This window comes from Manis pentadactyla, chromosome 7 (assembly GCF_030020395.1).
Source record: "Manis pentadactyla isolate mManPen7 chromosome 7, mManPen7.hap1, whole genome shotgun sequence".
NCBI lineage: Eukaryota > Metazoa > Chordata > Mammalia > Pholidota > Manidae > Manis > Manis pentadactyla.
Window position 1 is genome coordinate 62,150,456 of NC_080025.1, and position 23,262 is coordinate 62,173,717.

A 23,262-nucleotide genomic window follows, 5' to 3' on the forward strand; every position below is an offset into this window, starting at 1 on the left:
ATGGTAAAAATCAGAGCACTGCTTTTTCTGTTTTTGATCATTTCTACTGTCTCTTAGAGAAATAACAGATCTGTGGTTAGTCACACTCTATACTTCTTTGTACCTCAGATCAGGACTAAAGAAGAGATAAGGAAAGAATTTCTCTGGAAGTTTCATTTTTCAGATTTGAAATTCAGATACAAAAATGACTTTTGTGAAATAAGATGTTAGGTTATACTTTTCAATTCCCTGATGCATAGAAAAAGCCTCAGAAAGCTTCAACAGGAAGGGGACATTCAGACACCACTGAAAATCACTGGAGTACATAAAACTTTTCCTTTGGGAGGGTCTATATTTCTAGTCTAAGACTAATGGTAAGAACCATTGATCATAACTATGTTGCTGTTATTTCACAGAAACATGGCCTCTCACATAGATTAAGACTCTTTGTGTGCTTTCTATGGAATGAGTAAATTTACTATCTTTGAAAGTCATGGAATTGTAAGATCTAGTATCTCTATATATTCACAGCTGCAGCAATATACACATAAAAATTATGAAATATTATTATTGATACAGTTATCCATTTTTTGTCCACTCAGAAAAACGACTTAGGGGGTTTGAAAATATTCATCTTACCAGCAAAGGCAAATAGGTTCTGCTTATTGAAGCAGTGGACAGAAATATAAATGAAAATTTTAAAGTTATGCATATTTTTATTCCCACTACAGGAAGGATATAATATTTTTCCAGGTGAAGGCTCAATTTGCTTCAGATAAAACTTTATGGGGGAATGTGCATAGGAGTTGGAAAATCATCATAATTAAAGACATAAGCTTGAGAGGATATTAATTAAATCCTGAATCACAATTTTGGAACCCTAGGCTTTATCTACTATTATCATGTGTTGTGAAAGAGTTGAAGAAGTGAGTCCCATGCATGTCCCTAAATATTGGCTTTTTTTTTAATGAGATACCCCCAAAGTGCTGTTCCTGTTTATTTCAGCTACAACTGAATAAAACATGTAGAACTAACAGTAAACATGCTAATGTATATTAGGTAATAGCAAACAAGTCATTTCATTTTCTTAGACTTTAGTTTCTAAGCTACAAGTTATATGATGATATTGAATTAGTTAATTAATTAGTTGGTTCATTCCTTCCAGTCTCTTTTGGGAGAAAAAGTACTTATAAATAGGCATCTGCTTTACATATTCTGGAAAAAGCTGGTCTTACTCAAGTCCCAAACCAAGGGGAATTTTGTCACATTTTAATGCACAATAACACTTGTAGTCTTAGTGCCTTACAGAGGAGCAACGCAGCATGTGAAAATCATATACTCTCTGTCAGTAGTTCTGAACACAAATTGAATCACTTACAAAAAAAGCCTGGCATTATAAGATCTCAAAGGAGTGTAAAACTTCACTAAATGTGTTTTCCCTCTACTGTCCAAATAAACATTTAGTGAGCTTTACATGTAAATGTTTAGTGTTCCTAAAATGAAAACCCAAATGCATGGCTTACAGTCTTGCACAATAGGAATATTGCCAAAAGAAAGCGAAAGAAGCAAGTATCAAAAGGAAAAATAAAGTTACAATCTGGATCTGCAAAAACAGCTGGACCCTTTTAACTCCGAGCTCTAAGAATCTGCTGTTGTTATGGAGGTTATTGCTTACACAGTAAATTTTTTCTCTTGTATTAGAGTAAAAAGAAAAGAGAAAAAACAATTACAATCTATCTCATTTTGGTCTCCTGGAATGACAACAATGTTAGCATCATTTTAAGCATTGATTTGCTCTTCAGGAAGTATTATTTACCTTTCAGTGGGTAGAAACGTGGACTGATAGAAGAATGGTTTTTTCTCAAGACTATTTATAGTACCAGTAATGATTTTTCTTTGTAATGGGATCTCTTTATCACCCAATGCTATCTTAATTGGGAATAGAGATTCAAAATTTCAATAATAAACACATCAAGGTCACCCTAAATAAAAAGATAATGTTGATTTTAGTAAAATGAAACAGATTTACATTAAATTTGTTGTTTCTCTTCTCTGATTATAGGAGTGCTTAATTTACTTTTAATAAAGTTATTTGTACTTAAAATGTTATTGGATTTTATGTGCTACACCAGGAAAGACAGCATTCTTTTATGTACAAAAGTGACAAAACTTCACTTTCACAGTCTTTATAACAGAATTGTTGAAGAAACTAGGTATGCTCTTGGTAGTAGGTTTGAGTCCATATTTCTTAGGGTCCAGGATTGGGAGAAGCCAGTGTGAAGGCGAGTACCACATTTGCACTATATTTCATTGAATGCTCAAATAACTTACTGATCTTGATTTGGTCCTCTTAAAAATTGAGGCAATATTACAATTGAGCTTATGTCATTTAAAGGAAACATTTAACTTTAGGGTCAGTGGCTTCTTCAATAGATAAAAAATAGCTTCCTTTCAATTTAAAAACACAACAGCAAAATGCGGTAGTGGATGTTACGTCAGAAGTGTTTCTCTGAAACATGACTGTGGATGATCTCAGTAGATGAATTAAATAATATGAGAGTCCAGGCACAGCTCAGGAGGCTTGGGGTTAATGTTGGCATTCAGAACACAGGCTGAGGCAGACAACTGGTGTGAGTGATCAGGGAAACCTTGAATGTAATATTCCAGAGAGCTGGAAGAAGCAGGTCAGGCAGGATTCCCTGATACATTCAGCCCTGAGTAATTCAGCACTTTGGACAGTGCCCAAGGCCTGCGCTTCTTTCCAGGTCCTTAAGAGTACTTAATCTTTAGATTACCAGACCTACTCATTTATTTTTAGCTTTTAGTGTTGCACCTGTATTTGCATGTGCCTTAATCTCAATTTTATCTGCATTCATCCAAAGAGCTCTGTGGTCTGTGTTTCACATGAAACCTGCACTTGCAGGTCTGACGTGAAGATTCATAGCACTGCTTATGGTATGTGAGGTGATGTCAGGACTTGTTCTATTAACTTAATTTTAAACTCAATTTAATATGAACAGGTGAGCATGAGATCATCCATGTCATGAATAGTCCATCAGAACCAAGTGCTTTGGAACATTTATATGCAAGGTCATTCAGCAGCTGTGATGCAGCAAACTAAAATGAGGTGCTCAGACTGGGGTGAGGGGTGAGGGTTAGGGATGCAAGAAAAGGCTTTAAGAATCTGCTATAATTCTGCCTAGAACCATGGGACATAACTATAAATGGTAACTCAACCATATTAAAACCTTCCTTGCATCCTCTGGTAAGTAGCAGAGTTGCTTTTTGGAGCAAGGACTTTGAGCCAGTTTCTAAGAGGCAGACCTGCGATTCATCACAGTTCATCTTGTTACTAATCAAAGGACGAATTCCATTTTAGCTACATCTATTCACCAAGATTAAAATTAGAATTATTGACAGTGAGTCAAAAATTTATACATATGAGAAATACTGAAAAGAATATATTCTTTCTCATAACTACTTTTCAGGTAGGTGTTTCCTGTTCTAAATTGAGTGGTGGAGTGAAGCATAGGAACACTATAAGGCTGGTTTTCTCAATGATGACATAACAAGACATTTTATACAGGTCTTCCTTGATCTTTGCTAATGAAAAATAAATGTGTTCCCAGTGGCTGACAAGAAATGCACCTATTTTGGAAGCATTTATGGGCAAGAAGAAGCAGGGGCTATCTCCCTACCTCCAGCTGTATTCAGCACCCTTACTGTTGTGGCTTGTAGGTTAGAATTGGCTTTAAGGACCCCCACATGTTTAACAAGTCTGTAACCTTAATGCTGAAAGTAACTAAATGTCTTCTTAATTTCTTTAGTGGATTCACAGATGCCAGATATGAATTTTCTAGACTGGCTGGGGGCTATAAAGAGCACTGAGAAGGCACAGATGGTTTTAGAAAGGAGTACAGAAGGAAGGAATGGCCCAAACAATGCAGATGGGAGAATATGCAACACAGGGAAACTGGAATTCTAGTTAAAAAACCATATGAGATACTGGTATCATGAAAGTTTGACATGTAAAAGCTCTCAGGCCTTTCTTTGCCTAGTTGAAGAGCACGTGATTGTTACTCTGTATACTCTGAAAGCAGCAATTGCAGAAAAGGCATTCCTTAGGTTTTTTGACAAATAATACAGTAAGGGGTAGCCTTGAGTCTAGAGCTTATGATCAGTCCTGAAGCAACAACAGTGACTCTTAGTAGAATGCCAATTCTCCTAGCTCCTTGGCTATCAGTGTGGGACGATCCTGAGGTTTGAGAACGTTTCTAATGTGTCTGCCCAGAATAGTTATGTGACCTGAGAAAAGAGCTTCTTATTTATCCAAGTACACAATGTACATTTGTAAACAATGAGTGATTCCCCCAAAGTCGTGAATATATAAATCAGCCTTGTTATTCAATGATCAGTTCTATGCATCCTGGGGGAATTAACAAGTTGGTACCAAACAGCAAACTAAACTCTCAGTGCTGTAAAGATGTCTAAAGAAGATTCAGGACAATTCACCTTGGCTCACAAAACTTAGTTATGTTTATATGGTTTCAGGGCATTTCCCTCAGAATTTGATTGGAGCCTAAAATTTAAGCTAGGCTGGATTTTAAACTATAGATATTAAATTTCATGACACTTAGTTTATCATGAGAATACTGACTTAACAAACCATTTGGTTGAATTTTTTCACCTTCCATATACAGTTAATACAGTTTTTAATTTTAAAAACAAAAAGAAGTCATATTATTCATCATACTTTTGAAATGCTCCTATATGTTGAGCCATTGGTTCTTTGCTACATAAACATGATATTTAAATAAGGCAGTTGAATACAATACATTGTTATTGGCAGACATGCAAACTAAAGAATGCTACTAAATAATGTCACAAAGCCCACATGAAAATATACTACAAAATTTATTGTTTATTTACTCTGACTTCCTTGGTATAATTATTTTCTATGATTTATATAGACATTTTCATATATAATTTAAGGCTGCTTATGTGATCAACACAGCTTTTGTATCTAAAATATTATCAATCAATCTACAATATTATCCATTTTTGACAAAGAAACAACACTCACGTATAAAGCCATTATCTTTTCTTGGATATTTTTGCCTATTTCCTGTATATGTGGCAATAAGCAACTAATGTCTCAGTTATAATTTAGGCATATGTTCCAGCTTAAACTGCCTTAGGAGTGAGAAGTAAAAGAAGAGATTTTTAATACTTCTAACAACTTAAAAATACTGAGTTCTTAAATAACTATAGTTCACTGGACATTCACAAGTAAACGAAGGAGGAAGTGGAGGGCCAAACTGTTAACAAACTCAGCTATTTGCTGATGGTAGACCTCAGTTATTTGATGGGCTAAGCAGCAATGTATATACTGAGTTATATTTTTAGTATCACTCACTATTAACTGAAGTTCAGTAAAGCTGGATTCATCTTTAGACTTAATAATACATATAAATAAAGTTTACACATATGGTAACTGTGAGATAGGAATAAAATAATTGATTTTATACCAGATTTTTTAGTTATATTATTTAAAAATTTTGTTATACATTGACTGGTATATGATTTCATCAGACATAAAGTACATGCATGTACATATTACTTAAACGTATAAATGCCATCAATCAACAGGTTATTTATCATTCCCCTTTTACATCTAAGACTACTGAGGTTTAGAGATACTAACTGGGTTACCTAATATTTATAGTGGTTAAGTGGTAAAGCCAGATTTGGCACTGAGTGGCTCATGTTATACAGTGCTTTTCCCTCTGAAACAGACTTCCCACATTCAAGGTTTTGGTTTCATCTGCTGTCCAGGTGTGACTCAGGTACACAGCAGACCAGCTATAGTGGTAAACCTTTGGAGTTCAGTCACAGAGCATATTTTCCTACTCTTATCTTTTCTCCCAGGAGGCATATGAAGGCCAGTGAAGTGAAGTTACTGGAGGAAGCTGCACAAAGATAATGACAGGACTGGAACTCAAGCCCTGTGCTCTTTTATATGCTACATAGAGATGAAGATTTTGTATCTGGGAGACCACAGCTTAACCTCAGGAGGCAATCACAAGAAGACTTCAGTGGGTATATCTATTCTAACTTTTCTTTAGGAAATATATTTCTAAAACGACCTTATTAAAGCTCCCAAACCAAATCAGTAGCATATTGGTAACCTGGTATCCTCATGCATTTCAACAAAATGAGAAAAAAATGTGACATGAAAGGAATCGATTTAGCAGTCGAATTATGCTTACCTTCATAAGTCCCGCTTTCTAGGAGAGCACCACTTTTCTCCAATTCCATAAAATCTTCAACGGTGATGAAAATATAGTCCACTCCAGGGACCTCACCCTCCTTATGTGGCCTTGTGGTGCCTGAATAAGAAAAAATATACACAAAAGAAAGACTCTAAGTGATTTTTTGTTGAACTTTAGAAATACCACCATACTTCTGAATATTCAATAACACTTGTTTGTACATCCTGCGAGTTGGCAGTTTGCATTTGTCCTTCTGTTTGTTTGGAAATGGAAAATAACAGGGCATAAGGATTAAAGTAAATATACAAAGCATTTTTCTTCATCAAACTTATAAAAAGAGTTCATTGCCATGGAATGTGGCTGCACAGATTTTTCAGTGAAAAATGCAGACCATTGTGCTGTTTTTGAAGAGGTGGCTTGAATATTGGACCAGGAGTCTGCTAGCTCAGGAATTTACTTATCTCACTTCCATGAATGGACCTCTATTGTTCTGTGGATTGCTTTGCTATGACATAAAATACAATGGAAAATAGAAATGTGAGTGAAGTGCTGATTTATATTTCCATGATCTGTTCCCCTGGGGGAGGGGACAGTTGGTTTTCATTTGTTATTTTGTACCAAATAATTAACAGAGCTGATTTAAAGGAGCACAAAATCTTTGCCATTACTTAAAATTAAATAATGAATAATTGTATTGAGTAACAATTATAATAGCATTAGTGTTATAATGTTAATAATATCATTTCCTTCTTCCCTCCTTCTTTCTTTCACTGTTGCCTTGAACTCTGACTGAACTGGGAGGTGACACAGTTCCGGGGTTACTGCATGGATACCGCTCTTGTTTCCTGCATCACCTACAGAGGGAACTGAGCTTCTGAAGCCAAGGTGACAGGGACATCAGCCTCCTGAGGGACGCAGACTCAGTACAGCTGTATTGGAGAACTCAGGCTTCCAGACATGCTGTTCAGCTTCTGATCCAGGAACCAAATCAGAGGCACATTAAAGGCTGTGGATTTGTTTTCTGGCTCACTTCCTTCCTTGAACATGACTTAAGTTTCTTGTTTTCTTTTTCTATATCACCTATCTAAGACATTCAGCACAATTGGAATTTCCATAATGCACACATGCAAACAATATGCAGAAATATACAGAGGGCAAATAATGGTACACTGGCAGGATTCATCATACTTAAAATCTTCTCCATATTCTCTGTATACTAAGCACAAAGTATTTCAAACCCTTAAATTCAATTTTCACTCTCTGGAGTCTTCATCAGCTTAGTCATGAAAAGAGCCAGTCAGCTCTCTCCTTTGGTCTGTTAGGATCAAATCCGGACTGCACACGAGAGTATACAATGTGCTAGGAAAACTGATTTGGGGTAAAAAGGAATAATTTCTGTTGAAAACATTTTTTTTAAGATTTGAAGGCATTATTTTCTACAATTAAATTTTATAACCCTACTTTGGGGGCTGCAAAACAATTTTTTTTCCATAATCATGTTTAATGGCTTTCCCTTGAATTTGTTATTTTATTTTGCTTACCTGAGCCATTTTGCAGTATTTCCTTCTGCTTTTATGCTGTAAAATATAATCCTCCCACACCTAGTATGCATAATGTTGTCAAATTAACGGTTCTATGAGAACCTTAACTTTCAATATTCTGACTTTTTTATGTGCTTAACCCTTGTAAATTAAAAGTGCATTAACATGGGTTTTGGCAATCAGTTTGTTTTTCTGTTTATCTAGAACACGCTGTAATCATTAAGAAAAGTCACATAACAAAGTTTCAATTTTCCTTCCTAATTTACCTGCATATTTCAGAAGCTACATACTTCGATTGATTAGCTACTTGCGGTGTGGTGATGCACTCCCAGCACTCTTTGTGTGCACAGGACCACATGCTTGAGGGCAGTTTCTAGGGCCGCTGACTTGGCAGGACTTACTCGCCTGCACCAAATTCCACTGAACATGTTTGTGGTTATGCTCTTTTTGGGAGGACCATGTATAAGTTTTTGTTTTTTCCAGATTTAATGTTCTCATTTCCAATTTTCTTACAATAATTGATAATTAAATTCATTAACTTTCTCCTTGTTGGATAACTCTCCTCTCAAAATAAACAACTATATTTGGTATTTCCATCTAATTTGTCCTATTGAAAAAAAACCTCTCCTGGAGCCTCTGACCTTCTCCAGTCCAGACTTTTCTGACCACATAGTTGCCATACTGGGGTCATTTGCCATCATCCAGGCAAGATTCACTTTGCCTCTTCCCTGTGTTGTATCCCCTCTGATCCCATGCCTCTTCTTGTGGGCTACTCCTTCATTTTGGCAGGGCACACCAGTTAGAAGCTGTCAAAGGCTGTATGGGAATTCCATTTTCTGAGACTTCACGTATCTAAAAATGTTTTTATTCTACCCTCACAGACGGCAAATTGGACTCAGCATTTCAGGAACACATCATAATGAAAACATATTTTCCTCCATCTTGCTCCTCTGTTAATGTCACCACAGCTCCGCCAGTCATGCACGCTTTGAAAGGCTCCCTTGGAGTCACATTTGAGGTGTCTCTCACTCTTTTACTCCATCTCCAAATATTTGACAACATTCTATGGCCCTTGGCTCCACAGTATCACCCTCCCCTTCTGCACTACTCTGTCCTAAAATCTGCCTTCAGGAACCAGGCACCAGTGACGGCCCTGGTGTGCCCGACTTTCCCATGTGGCTTATCACTGCACTCTCCAGGGAGCCCTGCAAAAAGAGAGGCCAATCACAGACCCTCTCCAAAGGGCGCATCTACCTCATCTCTAGTCAAGAAATTTGGTTGAAAAAGATAAGAAGAGGAATATACTGAAAGTTATTAGAAAGAGTCAGAAAAAAGCTCCGATTCCATTACTCACAATAAAAGGCAACTGTCATAGTATGTCAGGTTGAGTCCTTCAAATGGTCTTGCCTTGATGGAATGTGTGAGATGACATAATTTCAGAATATTCTGCTTAAGCAGTATCTTCCTTTCTCGCCTGCCATGTGGCACTCTCCTTTCCTTTAAGACTAAAATTTCCAGCATTATAATTACTCTTTGGTTTACACACAAAACAGAAAGTCTCTTAAAACATACACAATAGTAGATACAAATGTAAGTCATGGTATCAAACTGTCTGGGCTTGCTGGAGGTCTGCCATTTGCTATCAGTATTACCTCGAGGAAGGTCTTTTACCTCTAGAAACTCTAGTTTTCTTATCTGTATAATGGGTAGCAACTTCAGACAGCTGATTTGAAGAACAGTTGAGATAATCCACATAAGGTACTTAATACAATGTCTAGAACATATTAAGCATTCAAAAAGGATTATATGTTAAGTATTGTCTGGAAGAGCAGAGATGGTATCATGGATAGTTTTTTCCCCCATGAATTCCTGCTACAAATACTAACTGAGCACTTATTTACTATGTGCCAAGCACCATTGAAGATAGTTGGAATATATCTTTGAATTACCATGGAATAGGATCCCTTCCCTCATGGGGAACTTGCATTCAACAAGGAGAGAGAATAAACAAAAAACATAATTTAGAAATAAGTTATATAGTATGCTATAAAGGGTTAAATGACCATAACTTAAATGTTAAACAACCATAAGTCAATTGTTAAATAACCATAAGTCAAATCATTAGCACCTATGCACTATTTAGTGGGTCATTTATTGAGATGTTTAACTGTTAGCTTAGAAAACACAGAGAAAAGTTGGAAGAGAAGAAAAAGGTTATAAAGGGTCTGAGAGGAAGCAGAGATCTACTATTCTTGCAGGCTGCAGGCTTCCCAGAGTGACCACTTGGCTAGAGAACCTCTGGAAATCAACAGGAGATCCACAGGAGCCTCATTGTATTTTGGAAAGAATCACAAAATTTCTAAAGAGAAATTCACATATTTCACAAACTGCTTGGTGTAGCTTAGTTCAAGCAGCTTACACATTGGTGCCCAACATAGGTATTTTTGAACTTTCAAGGTTATTTTCATAGGATTGATAAGTGTGACAGTGCATGGTGGGCTCTGATGACTGATGTACATGCACACAGAGACATATATACATATATATATACACACACATACACATACACATATTATTTTTAAAGGAAGAAGATGGAAGCATGATGTGGCAAAGGGTTCTTAGAACTGAAGTTCAGAACATCTGCATTCTATTTTTGTTTAAAAATTTTAGGGATGTGCTCCTGGGTTAAAACATCATTTAGTTCAGCATCAGTTTTCTTATTCAGTGAGGTAAATAATAGATATGAAGGAGTATTATAAAATGTTTCAAAAACCATAAACACTACACTAACAAGATTGTACTCCTCTTTAGCAATATTAATAGTACTACTAAGAATAAGACAATTCTAACAAATATCATTGACGGTATCTTATTTTTGGAATCTCTTATAATCAAAGTTTCAAGTGAGTCAATTTTACTGAGGCTAATACTTCTTTAAAAAGAAAAAGTTATTTTGCCTAAAGACCCAGATTACCCCATATTGTCTGGATGTAAAGAAACCTAAGTTGACATACAGACTGATTTCCTTTGATCACACCCTAACATGTGGGACACAACGGTTTAGTCACTATTTACAAGGGTCCTTAGACTTCCGTTAGGCAGACACTTACAGGTCTGTGAACAAGGTTGCAAGAAGTTTTTTCACCATTTGCTGAGTCATTTGAAAAAGGTGAAAGGGCCCATAAAATCTGCTTAGTGGGTCATTTAAATTTCATCCACAGGCATAGGACCTTCAATAACATAGTCAGAAAGCATGATTTTAGGTCTATGTGTCCAGGAAGAAAAGATTTTAGTTGGTGTTAAATCAATTGTTAAATCACCAGAAGGAGAAAGCAACTGGCTGAAGAAGGTGAAAGCAACTGGTGACCTAGGAACCGCTCTTTGTAAAGAAATATGATTCTAGAAATAAGGTAAATAATGTGAAATGTAATGAAGTGTTATTATAATGGTAATTTATAGCTAAAGGTAATTAATATCTAAGCTGGAGAAATAGTTAAGTTGTATTACCTGAAGCAGTTACTTATTTTTATGCTGTAATAATTATAGTTACTTTTGCAACTCAGAAGATTATGAATAGAGGGGTGTCAGTGAGGCAAGACTCATAGCAATAACTAGTAATCACCCAGCATTGGGAATTGCGTGGAAACTAAGAGAATAAAAGAGAAAATACAGGTGATTCATCACAGAGCTAAAGTCGAAGCTCACCTCCTTTTATTGCTCTTCAATATGTGGTTGGAACTTTCCTAAGTGGTATTTAGATAAATTCAAAATAAATTTTATTATCCAAATTATGGTTTATATATTTCATTCTTTATTATGTCTTCTAGACCCACTCCACTGAAGGAAAAATAAATAGAATGGAAACAGAGGAAATGCTACTAAACTGAGTCTTTGATTTCTCTCTTACTGATTCATGTCTTTAAAAAACAACCCATTTAATAATTGCTAAGTTAAGTACTGCATGAATAACACCTCCTTCATGAGTTAACGAAAGCACACAGTACTTCTGTTGAGAAGACAGGTCTGAAGGGAATGAATTTGCTCTCAAATGGTTAGCTTATTATTGATACAGAGTGAAAAGCACATGAAGGCCACTTGTCATTTTGCTACCATGGCAACTGGGGGTGCCAATGGAATTTTTTTTCTTCTGCTTTTTAAATGAACGAACATTGCTCCTTTTGCCTTAAAAAGAAAAGAGCATGACATTTGTGGTGAATGTAATTCTAAAGCAGATTTCCCTTCAGCCTGCTGATATTTCCTAATTTAAAAAAAAACAGTCATTGGCTTATAGGAAAGTGTTACAACCTAGATGACAGTCACTGCAGTCATCTATTGTGATCTATTTTGATGCACCGGAAGTTCTACAGGCTCATTGCAGTGCAGGCACCCGATAGCATATTTGCTAAGGAAACAGACTTGGGAATTGATCATTAATAGCCAATGTGTTCTAAGCAGATGGGTCACGGTGTGAGAATCTGAGAAAGTGAATTCTCATCTTATGCGTGTTTCTGAATATATTATCTATTTATTCTTGATCTTTCTCAACTGCAAGCTGGAGAAAATAAATCTTGACAACTATAGTGACTTCTTCTGGATTTGATCTTTAATGAACTTATGCTTAGATTCCTGAAGACACTTCTTTAGTTTGTCAGTTACTCAATAGCAAGTGTGAACACCAGCACCAGATCTGTGTATGTGCTTCCAATAAAGACATTCAAGAGATTCTTTGGCCAATGCCTCTAATCAATTTTTTACATAATCAGACTAGAACTGGACTTTTATTACATTCATTTTCAATCACATGAAGTCCAGAAGTAGGCTTTCAGACATACAGCTAAAGTAAGCAAGGAAAATAACATAATTTGGGTCACTGAATCTTATGTAATAGATTATAAAGCAAAGAGAGCTTCAAAGATTTCATATCTGTTGATGGGGTGGAGTGGATTGAGATCAAAATGTAAAACTTGCAATTTGATTCAATTAATCACCTATTAGGTATAAGAATTATTTACTGCCTAATAAAACACTGTGCATGCTTTATAAAATACTGAAGATTTGATGAATTCATTTGCAAAATACTACTAGTAGCTTCAACTTATTTTCTTGACAGTATATTGCTCTAAACCTTAGTAATCATTTGAAAATTCTCTTATCCCCTAAAACAACAGACTGCCAATAACTGTTTAATGGTGCATTGGCATATACTAATAATATTGTGTATCTTTCAGACACAGAGAAGTTTCTGAAGAAGAAATCTCACCATGAAGATCTCCAGATATAAAGGCTCAGACTAAAGTCCCACATGGCACCAGTTACTGTCTTACATCTTAACAGTTTGGATTGGGGCAGTATTATCCCCAAATGGGTAGTTCCTAAAGTGTAGGATGCCTCAGAATCACGTGGAGGACTTGACTTGTTAAACACGGATTGCTGGGTAGCAAGACCAGAGTTTCTGATTCAGTAAGTCTTGGGTGGGTTAAAATTTGCATTTCTATCAAGTTCCCACATGATATTGATGCAACTAAGTTCAGGGACAATAATTTGAGAACCACTGTTGTAACCTCAGATCTCAAGAAACTTATACTAAAAGTAGTGTTCAATTTCATCATTAATTTAACTACAGCAACTCATAAAGCATGACTTGGTTTTGGCCCTAGAGTAATCTATAGCTGTGCTTTGGGTTCAGAGGAAAAACAGGTCATTCTTCATTTATTGGTGTGTAAGTAAACAGGGTCATGAGAGGTATACTGGATTACCAAAGTGTTCTCTTACACTACTGTACATTGCTTTTTCATAGTTCTCTTAGGGGTTAACTGGATTTGGAAAATAATGGGAAAATCTCCACTTATATCTGCCTATAAAGAAAACCTCCATTATTATTTGAAATAATGTAAAATATTTTGGTCCTAAGTGTGTAACACAGTGACTTACTTTCTGAAAGACATAGGAGACTTGAATATAGCTCACCAGGAGTGATAAATGATAATATGGCCAGAAAAAACAAGTACCTAATGCAGAAGATATCTTGCATTAAAGAAAAAGTATGCCAAAAAATAGAAGACATGAATGAAAAACTTGTGGGTCTCCAGCAAGTAAGAAAAAATAGCATCTTGTTATTTCCCTAAGCTAAGGAACCTGACTCATTAAATGTTGCATTACAGCTCGTCTACAACTATACTAATCAGACTAAATCAGGGCATAGGCAGCATGCATTTTGGAATTATTACCCATAAAACTCTGTGGGAACAAATTATTTAGACAAACATATCCCTTCATTAATTTTATGATTTCACTTACACAATCATGTCTCTGGTGTAAACACAGGAGAAAAATGAAGGGTAGAAGTGAGAGATGTCAGAGTTTATCATTCTTTGTCACTTGATACTGAATAAGAAAGGTAGGCAGTGTTTAAGGTGATCATTTTTTAAGTTGACACATACATTTACATTCTATACTTTAAGGCTCCTACACTAAATGATCATAATTACTGACAGTACCAAGACATCGTTGACCGCAAACCCACAAGCAACTACTTAGTGAGGAAAAGCTAGGGCAAAGTGAGTGATTTCATAACTGCATAAAATTTAAATTATCACTGTTTTGCTGAAAAAGGGTTAGTACCCTAAATGTTATCCACTCCTTCATACCAAAGTCCATTTCCTCTGCCCACTGGGTTGCTGAAGAAACTTTACCTGCACCAACTACTTTCCCCATCAAGGTGTCGTCTTTGTTCACTTGCATTCGCAGTGCAGAACAAGCTACTGCTCATGGATATGGAGATGTGACCAGACGAAATGACTAACAAGTAAAATAAGATTCCTAAATAGCTGTAATCTTAGCTTTTGATCTATTCCCACAATATATAATAAACCTGTCCCCAGGAGAAAGGGATACTGCACTTTCACTCATAAATACAGGAACAAACCATAATCTCAAGATTCTTGCCTTGATGATTCAGTTCCTGAATTTTTTAATAGGAAGAAGACGAATGCCCCTTTTGTTACCAGTTAATTCAGTTTTGAACTTTTGATTTTAATTCTTCAATATTTAATTTGGATATTTTCTATATTTGACATTGTATAGGATTAATAAAAAGAGGTTTTGATTCCCTAATTTACTATTTAACAGATAATGTTTCAAGATTACATACTGAACTTAAAGAAAGGAAAGATCAGTGACTTCATATAGAAACAATATATATTTAGTTTGAAACTTTTATACTCGCATGTAAAATTAATCTGGGCCAGAACTGAACTGTGCAGATATCACCAGCCCTCTGAGCAATGCGGAGACACTCTACTCTTTGACCTTCATTGCATAGATGGTTTAGTGGATCATAACTTTATCATTTTATCTCTATTAGAATCTTGCAATGACATTAACTTTTAGTATCACCATATGTCTCTATGACAGTCTGTCTTCTGAAATGCCCAAGGAAGATCATAGAATATAGACTCTATTGAACGCCAAAAGCCCAGATGTGGGTAAGAAGACAGTTAAATATTCAGGGATTTCAAAGGATTGAAATATTTATCAGATTATATGGCACAAATCACATAGTTGAGTGCTCATCTTCTTTTTATTGAGGGTCTTAAGTATACACAAGATTTTTCTATAAAAAATCATGGAGAGAAGAAAAGAGGAAGGAAGGGAAGGAGGATGGAAATATCGTTGTTACCACTAGACATCCCGGGTGAGGTGCTTTCCTTTTTATTAAAAAATAATCTTGAGTTAGAGAATCTTCTGTGCATCTGCTGCATCTTATGTTCACAATAGTCATTATTCTAATTGTTGAAGGTTTATCATACTGTTTGTTATTGATAAAGACAGAACAGAAAATCACTGGCCAACTTCCCTATTCTGAAAAAAAATGTTACAGTATTGGGGAATATTATAGCAGAATATATTCAGCCATGGCTGGCAGACCCTTTATTCCAAACTTTCTGTCAGTGAGCAGTCATGTGTAGAAAACATCTGCCCATATTTTGAGCCATTCTCTGCACTCAGACCAGTGTGATGGTGGATAGGCCATTAAATGTGTTGAGTTGTATGGTCTGGCTCCTAAGTAAGAAACTGAAGGAAAAAGGAAAACAGTGATCTGCCCAAATAAAATAGCTCGCATTCCAAGAACAAACAAAACACAAGTACATAGATATTTTTCAGCCAGCAGACCATTTTATGCCTTTGATGGTTGAAAGGGGGAAAGAATACCATTCGCGCCTTTTGAAGACTTAAACACCAGACTTTGAGTCGGCAGCCCCACAGCCTCGATCCACGTGACCCCTTAGGTTTGAAGGGCAGCAGGACTCGGTCTCTAACCAATTACCATAGCCCCCAGGATCCAATGGACTTCTTTCCAGGCCTCTGCACCCCCTTCTTGATTTGACAGCAAATAAAAATTATATGAGGCAGAGGAATATATATTGTGAGCTGTCAAATATTCACGGAGTTTCGTTAGAAATTTTTAGACATGAGAGTAAAGACATGAGAATAAAAACGCACAGTGACAAACAGCTTTGGCTCTCTCAGTTCAGTGTTTCTGAGGGTTGTAATTATCATGGGAGATTATGAGAAGTTTTATGAACTACAAATAAGAAAATTTTTAGGGAATTTCAAAAGAATGTTAACTAAGGCTCTTCTGGCATGAGATACCAAGTTAATAGTTCATTATCAAAATAAATATTAGAGTCTTTGGAGAAAAAACCTGTAATTTTAGGTAAATCCTTGCCTCCTTTATAGAGAATAAGAAAACAAGGTTACCTGCCAGGATTCATAGAGACAAAGCACAGAAGAGAGATGAGAACACCATGTCCAACAGCTGACTCAGAAGCCTCCCCAAAATAGAAGGTGTAACTGGAGAACAAATACCAGCTAGAATGACAGCCCTCTAGCTTCCAAACCCAGAGTATTGAGGACTATCCCTTAGAAGAAGGGCCAAATAGTCTGGTGTGTAAGAAAACTAGGAAGGCAAGACTGGTTAAACTAGGCTGCAGGGCATTAATGAATCCATACCAAAATAAACAATGTGTGGATCTTTAACATCCTAGAACAAATTTAATAAGTTCTTTTTCTCCCCAGTTAAACTGCAACTGTTCCTTTTGGCTAAGGATTGGCAAACTTTTCTTCTAAAAGGGTCAGACAGTAATTATCTAGGCCATATCCTCTCTGGCCACTACTAAAGTTTGTCATTGTAGGAGCAGGCAACCACAGATAATACATAAACGCATGAGCATGGCCGTTTTCCAATAAACTTTATTTACAAGGTGGTGGGCTGAATTTGACCTGCAAGATGTAGTTTACCCATGCTTGCATTAAATTTTTTTTAATCCTTTGTGTCTTGATGTTCTTTTTTCCTACACTTGTATTTATAAAGTAATAAGATGCAACTTAAATGCTGGCATTTGAGGGCACTGTCTAAATATAGAGAAAAAATATGACCATTTTGATGGTGGGGCAAGTAGTAAGTGTAACATTTCACATATATGCCCATTTGCCTTCTGAAAATTTAAAACACAACTAATGAGTTAGCTTTCTAATAGACAGAAACACAAAACTCTGAGAAAGAAACATAGATATTTGGATCTCAAGAAGCAAGAGAGACTGTCCTTAAGCAATCTTTGAAAGAATTTGAACATATAATTTCAAGAAACACTACACCAACAGTAGAAATATGTCTGTTACTGTAAATCTAACCATGGACCAGCTTCTCCATGCTGTAGGTATGGTACAGAGGGCACTGCATATTTGAGTGGTAAATAATGGTATTGTGCTGACCTTGCTGACATTTGGGGGTATAATTACATTAGTGACGTAGTTGCACCCTATGGAATTCAGTAGACATTTAATATAGGGATGAGGTATTGAGCCTGTAAGGACTTCTGAACTTCACATGTAAATTTTATCATGTTATATCTACAATTCCTTATATGTATCCCACATGTCTATCATGAGAATAGAGTTACATATTATTTGTAGGAGAAAAATGATAGTCACATTCATGTTATATTTGATAAGAAATTCATTATCTGATGTAAAGATTAGCAACTACATGATAAAGCTGTGTATGAACAATGTACACATGCATTAAAGCTCTAACTGTAGGACTATATCTCCATAAAGCTCAAATAATAGATGAAAATAAGACAAAGAAAAAGAGAATTTTCTCAGGTTAGGCAATTCCAGATATTTGATTCTGCATTGCATTATACAGTAAAATATTGAAGATAGCTAGAGGGCTTTCTCTTGTTGAAACAAGCTGCTAATTTTTAATATATTCAGTAATACATTCTTGAAAACTCCCATTTTAAAAAAAATTTATAATTTGTCCAGATACATATGAAATGTTTGAGAATGAATGTTTGTCTACTAGAAAAAAAAAAGAGATGACTGAAGAATATAGCAAAATAAGGAACTGTATGAGAAGCTTCTTTGCATAAATAATAATACTAATAAATACTAACAGATACTGGGTTCTAACCTTGTATGAGGCACTTGTATGCATTAGCTCTTTCACCTCTCTTAGGTAGATAGCATTCTCCCCATTTTATAGCTTGGTAACTTGCCCAGGTCACAGGGCTGGTAAGTGGCAGAGTCAGGATTTAAATCCAGTCAGTCTGGCTGTAGAGGCCAGGTTTCTAAGGAATAGGGCACTCCTTGCTCAGCCATGAGAGGGTCTCTATAGACTTTGTCATGAGAGATGGGTGGGAGAGGTGAAAGTGGTGGGGATGTGCTTGGTGAATGGGAGGGGGGAAGCCACCATTCAGAGCATATTGAGATAAAGTATTCTGCCAGGAGCAAATAATGAAACCAGGAGTCAAATACCCTATGGAGAAGTAAGGGGAAGTGAGACATTCTCTGAGCTTGCTGAGTTAGGGTAGGGCTATCCAGGAAGAAACTCGGGACCAAGAAAGTAGCTGGAGATACAAAGCTGAGATATCTTTGGAATTAAAAGTCCAAACTTGTAAAATTGTAAAAAGGTACAAATACTCTATTTTTTATTATATTATAAATATAATAGAGCACTGAGAGAAGAAAAACTAGTAATTTCCTCAAAATAGAAAAATTGTAAAATACTAAGAACTGGATGAAGTTTTACTTATTCAGAGCACATGTCCCTTTTACAAATCATATTAGAGAAATGTGACTTGTAGAAATTTAACAAATATTTATTTGGTGCCGACATTGGCAACTAGAAAAACAAAACTGAAAACAATTCCATCATCAAGGAGGCTTCCCATTATTAAGATACAGAAAACTGCAACTACCTGTATAATAATTCTATCAAAATAGCACTGAAAATAGTAAACATAAAATATCTTTTTTAATATCTTTAAAAGATAAGAGATGATTTAAAAGCAAAAATAGTAACAATACATTGTGGGGTTTTTAACATACAGTGAAGTAAAATGTATGACTACTCTCACATTAAAATGTATGACTAATATCACATGTTGGGGGTGGAAAACCAAAGTATACTACTGTAAATTTCTTATATGTGAAGTGGTGTATCACTTGATAGCTAACATAAGTTAAAGATGTATTATACAGAACCCAAAGCAACCTCTATCACATGCAATTAAAAGAGATCACCAGTTTAGATTTTAAAAAGAAGGCCCTAGCCACATGCTGTCTATAAGAAACACATTTTAATTAGAACAACAAAAGTTAAAAGTGAAAGGATAGAAAAAAATATGCCATGCTATGATTAAATGAAATCTGGCATGCTATAATTATACAAGAAAAGGTAGATTTCTGAGCAAAGAATAATGAGATAAAAAGGGTCACCACAAAACAATAAAAGGGTCCATTCATCAAGAGGACTTAAAAAAAACCCTAAATGTTTATGTACCTATACCAGAAATTCATAATACATAAAGTAGAAATATAGAATATAAAGAGAAATTGGCAATTCCACAGTTACATTCAGAGATTTCAACACCCCTTTTCAATAATTGATAGAACAAGTACAACACAGAATATCAGTAAAGAAGTAGACCTGACCAACACTATCGATCAATTTAACCTGACATTTACAGAATACTTCACTTACAGCAATATACATGGAAAATTTACTATGAGAGACCATATCTGGGTCATATAACAAGGGTCAATACTTTAATATGCTTCAAATTATAAAACCTATGTTTTCTGACCACAGCAAAATTAAATTGGTAACCATTATAATTTAAAAACATATTTGGAATAGCTCCAAATATTTGGAATCTAAATAACACACTTCCAAATAGCCCATAAATCAAGGAAGAAATAAAAAAGGTAATTAGAAGTTATTTTGGACTAAATAAAAATGAAAATACAGCATAACAAAATTTGTGGGATGGTAATAAATAAAGAATTAGAGAAAAGGATACAATCCAAAATGTCTATATTAGAAAATAAGAAAGGTCTCAAATCAATTACCTCAATAACTAGAAAAAATGAGCAAATGTTGCTCTGCAAACTGGCCCCTGTACTCAAAGGGCAGGGAGCAATGGAAGAAAGAGGCAGGCCATTCTAGCTTGGCAGGTGGCAAGTTTAATAAGCACAGGAAATTACATACTAGACTTGTCTGGGGGCAGCTGCAAGACAAGTAGATCTCCATGCCCACCTGTCAGAATCTTGAAAGTATTTTTGGAGACCTTAACTGGATCCAGTCATGTACATGGTCCAGATGGTCTCAACAAAACATTGCTCTCAAGGCTTCTACTGGAAAATGGCTCCCATGTGGGAACGGTGGGCAGGATACACATTCCAAGGACAGGAGAAGTAATGAGGAGCCTCCAATAGCCTGGGTCTAGCATGAGGGTCAACCAGTGGTTGTGCCCTCTGGATGGCCTCCTCCAACAGCAAATTGAACCCAAAGTAAGAAGAAGAAAGGGAATAATAAAGATCAGAGTAGAAGTCAATAAAATAAGCAGAAATCAATAGAGAAACAATATAATCAACAATTGGTTCTTTCAGAAGATCAATGAAATTGATAAACTTATAGGCACACTGATCTCAAAAAAGGGAAGATACAAATTATTAATATTAGCAATGAAAGAAGTAAAATCACTACAGATTCAACAACTATTAAAGCTTATTAATGGGATATATTAAAAAATTTATGCCAATAAATTTGCAACTTAGATGAGATGGCAAATTCCTTGATACACCCAAAGCATATTCAAGAATATAAAAATAGCCTGGATAGTATAAATGTATACCTTTGTGAATGTATATATTTGAGTTTGTATTTATAAACTACCCCTCAAAGAAAACTCCAAGGCCCAACTGCTTTTTTGGTGAATTCTACAAAACATTTAAGGAATAAATAATATCAATTCTCCAAAAGCTCTCTCAGAAAACTGAAGAAGAGGCAATACTAACCAATTCACTTCACAAGACCAGCATTACCCTACTACTGAAATAAAGCCAAAATACAAGAAAATGAAATTATAGACTAATAACCCCATAAACATGCATATAAAACTCTTATAATATTTTAGCAAATGGAATACAATAATCTGTAAAAAAGAAAATGCATCATGACCACATTAAGTTTATACCAGGCATGTAAAATGGCTTTAACATTCAAAAGCAATCAATAGATTTCACCATGTTAACAAACAACAAAAAAATAAAAACCATTTAATCATAAAAATATGGAAAGAATATTTGACAAAATTCAAAATCTACTCCTGATAAAATCTCTCAGCAGAGTTAGGGGGGAAAAGATGGCAGAGTAGGAAGGCAGGGTGGAAATCTTCCCCCCCACACACCAAAGAGGCAACTACAGAAAATATCACTAAACCTGAAAATGACCTGAAGACTGCAGAACAGACCACCTACACTGTGGGAAGAAGAGACCACAGAGAAATGAGTAAAGGGCAGAGCTGCAATTGAGAAGGACACAAACACCTTCCCCATCCCAGCCCACAGGCACGAGGAAGAGAAAAGGAGCAGGGCGGGGATATATAACAAGGTCATATAACAAGGGTCAATACTTTAATATGGAACTCTGCACACCTGGTCCTGGAGATCTGCTTTGGGAACACAAGTCCACATTGTATTGGATTCTGGTGACTAGCCGGACTGGAAACCAGGACAGTTGGAACACAAGGAGGCTGAGATTCCAGCTGCCTGTGGAGGACAGGCACACCCCACTGGTCCTGCTGAGACCCAAAGCAAAGGCAGCAGCTGGAAAGACTTGCCAGCAGCAGGAGGGGTGCCAGAGGGCAGAAGGTTGGATGGAAACCTTTGCTCCTCAGGGAAAACGTCAGGTCCTAAGCTTTGCTTCAGCCCAACAGTTTGAGCACTCTCAGGAGCCCCAGATGATCCATCCTCATTGCTGATGGCTCAGCCCTGACGAGCTCTCTGGGCCACTGTCAGTGCACCAGCTCACTTGGCCCAGCATCATCAGACACTGCTGTCTGGCATGCACAGGGAGTCTGTCCCAGCTTTCTCAGCCCTGTCTAAGACCAGCTGGGAAGGCACTGACAGGAACCAGCTCTGAGAGCTACTACTTCCCTGAAGGTAGCCAAACCCAGTGTTGTGTGCCTTGTACCTGCCAGGGGGATGCCTGCATGACTCGCTGCAGTATTGTGCTCTTCCACCATGCTACTCACTGCACCATGTACCTGCCCCATAGCCACACAACCACCCCACCCTCCCCATTAACTATGAAGCTCTGACATCACTGCAGTGTAGACAGAGCAGCCCTGACCATAATATTACCAACAGAAGTCGCTGATCTGATAACAAAGGACCAGCTGAGGCAAATTGCCAGCCAGAGTGAACTGAGATAACTGGAAGCAGACAGACAGAGAAAGGCGACCCACACTTTGTCCACCAACAACTGGGGCTCCACCAAAAAGGAGAGCCAAGCAACAGAGAATAGAGAGTCTTGAGCTTCTGGGTACCACAGGACACCTTATTCATAAAGCCATTACTCTCTAGGCCAGGAAGCATAGCATATCCATCTAATACAAAGGAAAAAACACAGAAACCATGACAAAATGAGGAGGCAGAGGAATATGTTCCAAAAAAAACTACACGATAAGACCCCAGAAAGAAGGCTAAATGAAATGAAGATCACCAATCTTCTTTGTAAAGATTTCAAAGTAAAAGTCATAAACATGCTATTTACAGAAAAATATGGAAGATCTCAGGGAGGACATCAACAAAGAGAGGGAAGAGCTGAAAAAGAGCCACGCAGCTGAAGGTTATAGTGACTGAAATGAAATATACAATGGAGGGAATGAATAATAGATTGCTGCAAAGAGAGGAGACAATGAATGAGATGGAAATTAAAGACCAGGAAAACAACAAAGCTGAGAAACAAAAAGATAAAAGGATCTATAGGAATCAAAGAATGATAAAAGAGCTGTGTGACCAATCCAAACAAAACAATAATAGGAATACCAGAGGAGAAGAGAGAAACAAAGGAACAGAAAGTCTCTTTGAAGAAACTGTTGTTGAAAACTTCCCCAATC

At 36.4% G+C, this 23,262-nt stretch overlaps 1 protein-coding gene across 5 annotated transcripts in view; it reads right to left on the reverse strand.

The window, feature by feature from the left end:
• The window catches only part of MAGI2 (membrane associated guanylate kinase, WW and PDZ domain containing 2), a 1,519,032-nt gene that overhangs the window by 596,577 nt on the left and 899,193 nt on the right, over positions 1-23,262 (reverse strand). For all 5 annotated transcript variants that reach the window (XM_057504444.1, XM_057504445.1, XM_057504443.1 and 2 more), the window contains one exon: positions 6,249-6,368. In XM_057504444.1, the coding sequence (XP_057360427.1) occupies positions 6,249-6,368 (120 nt within the window). The remainder of the gene's footprint in view (positions 1-6,248; positions 6,369-23,262) is intronic.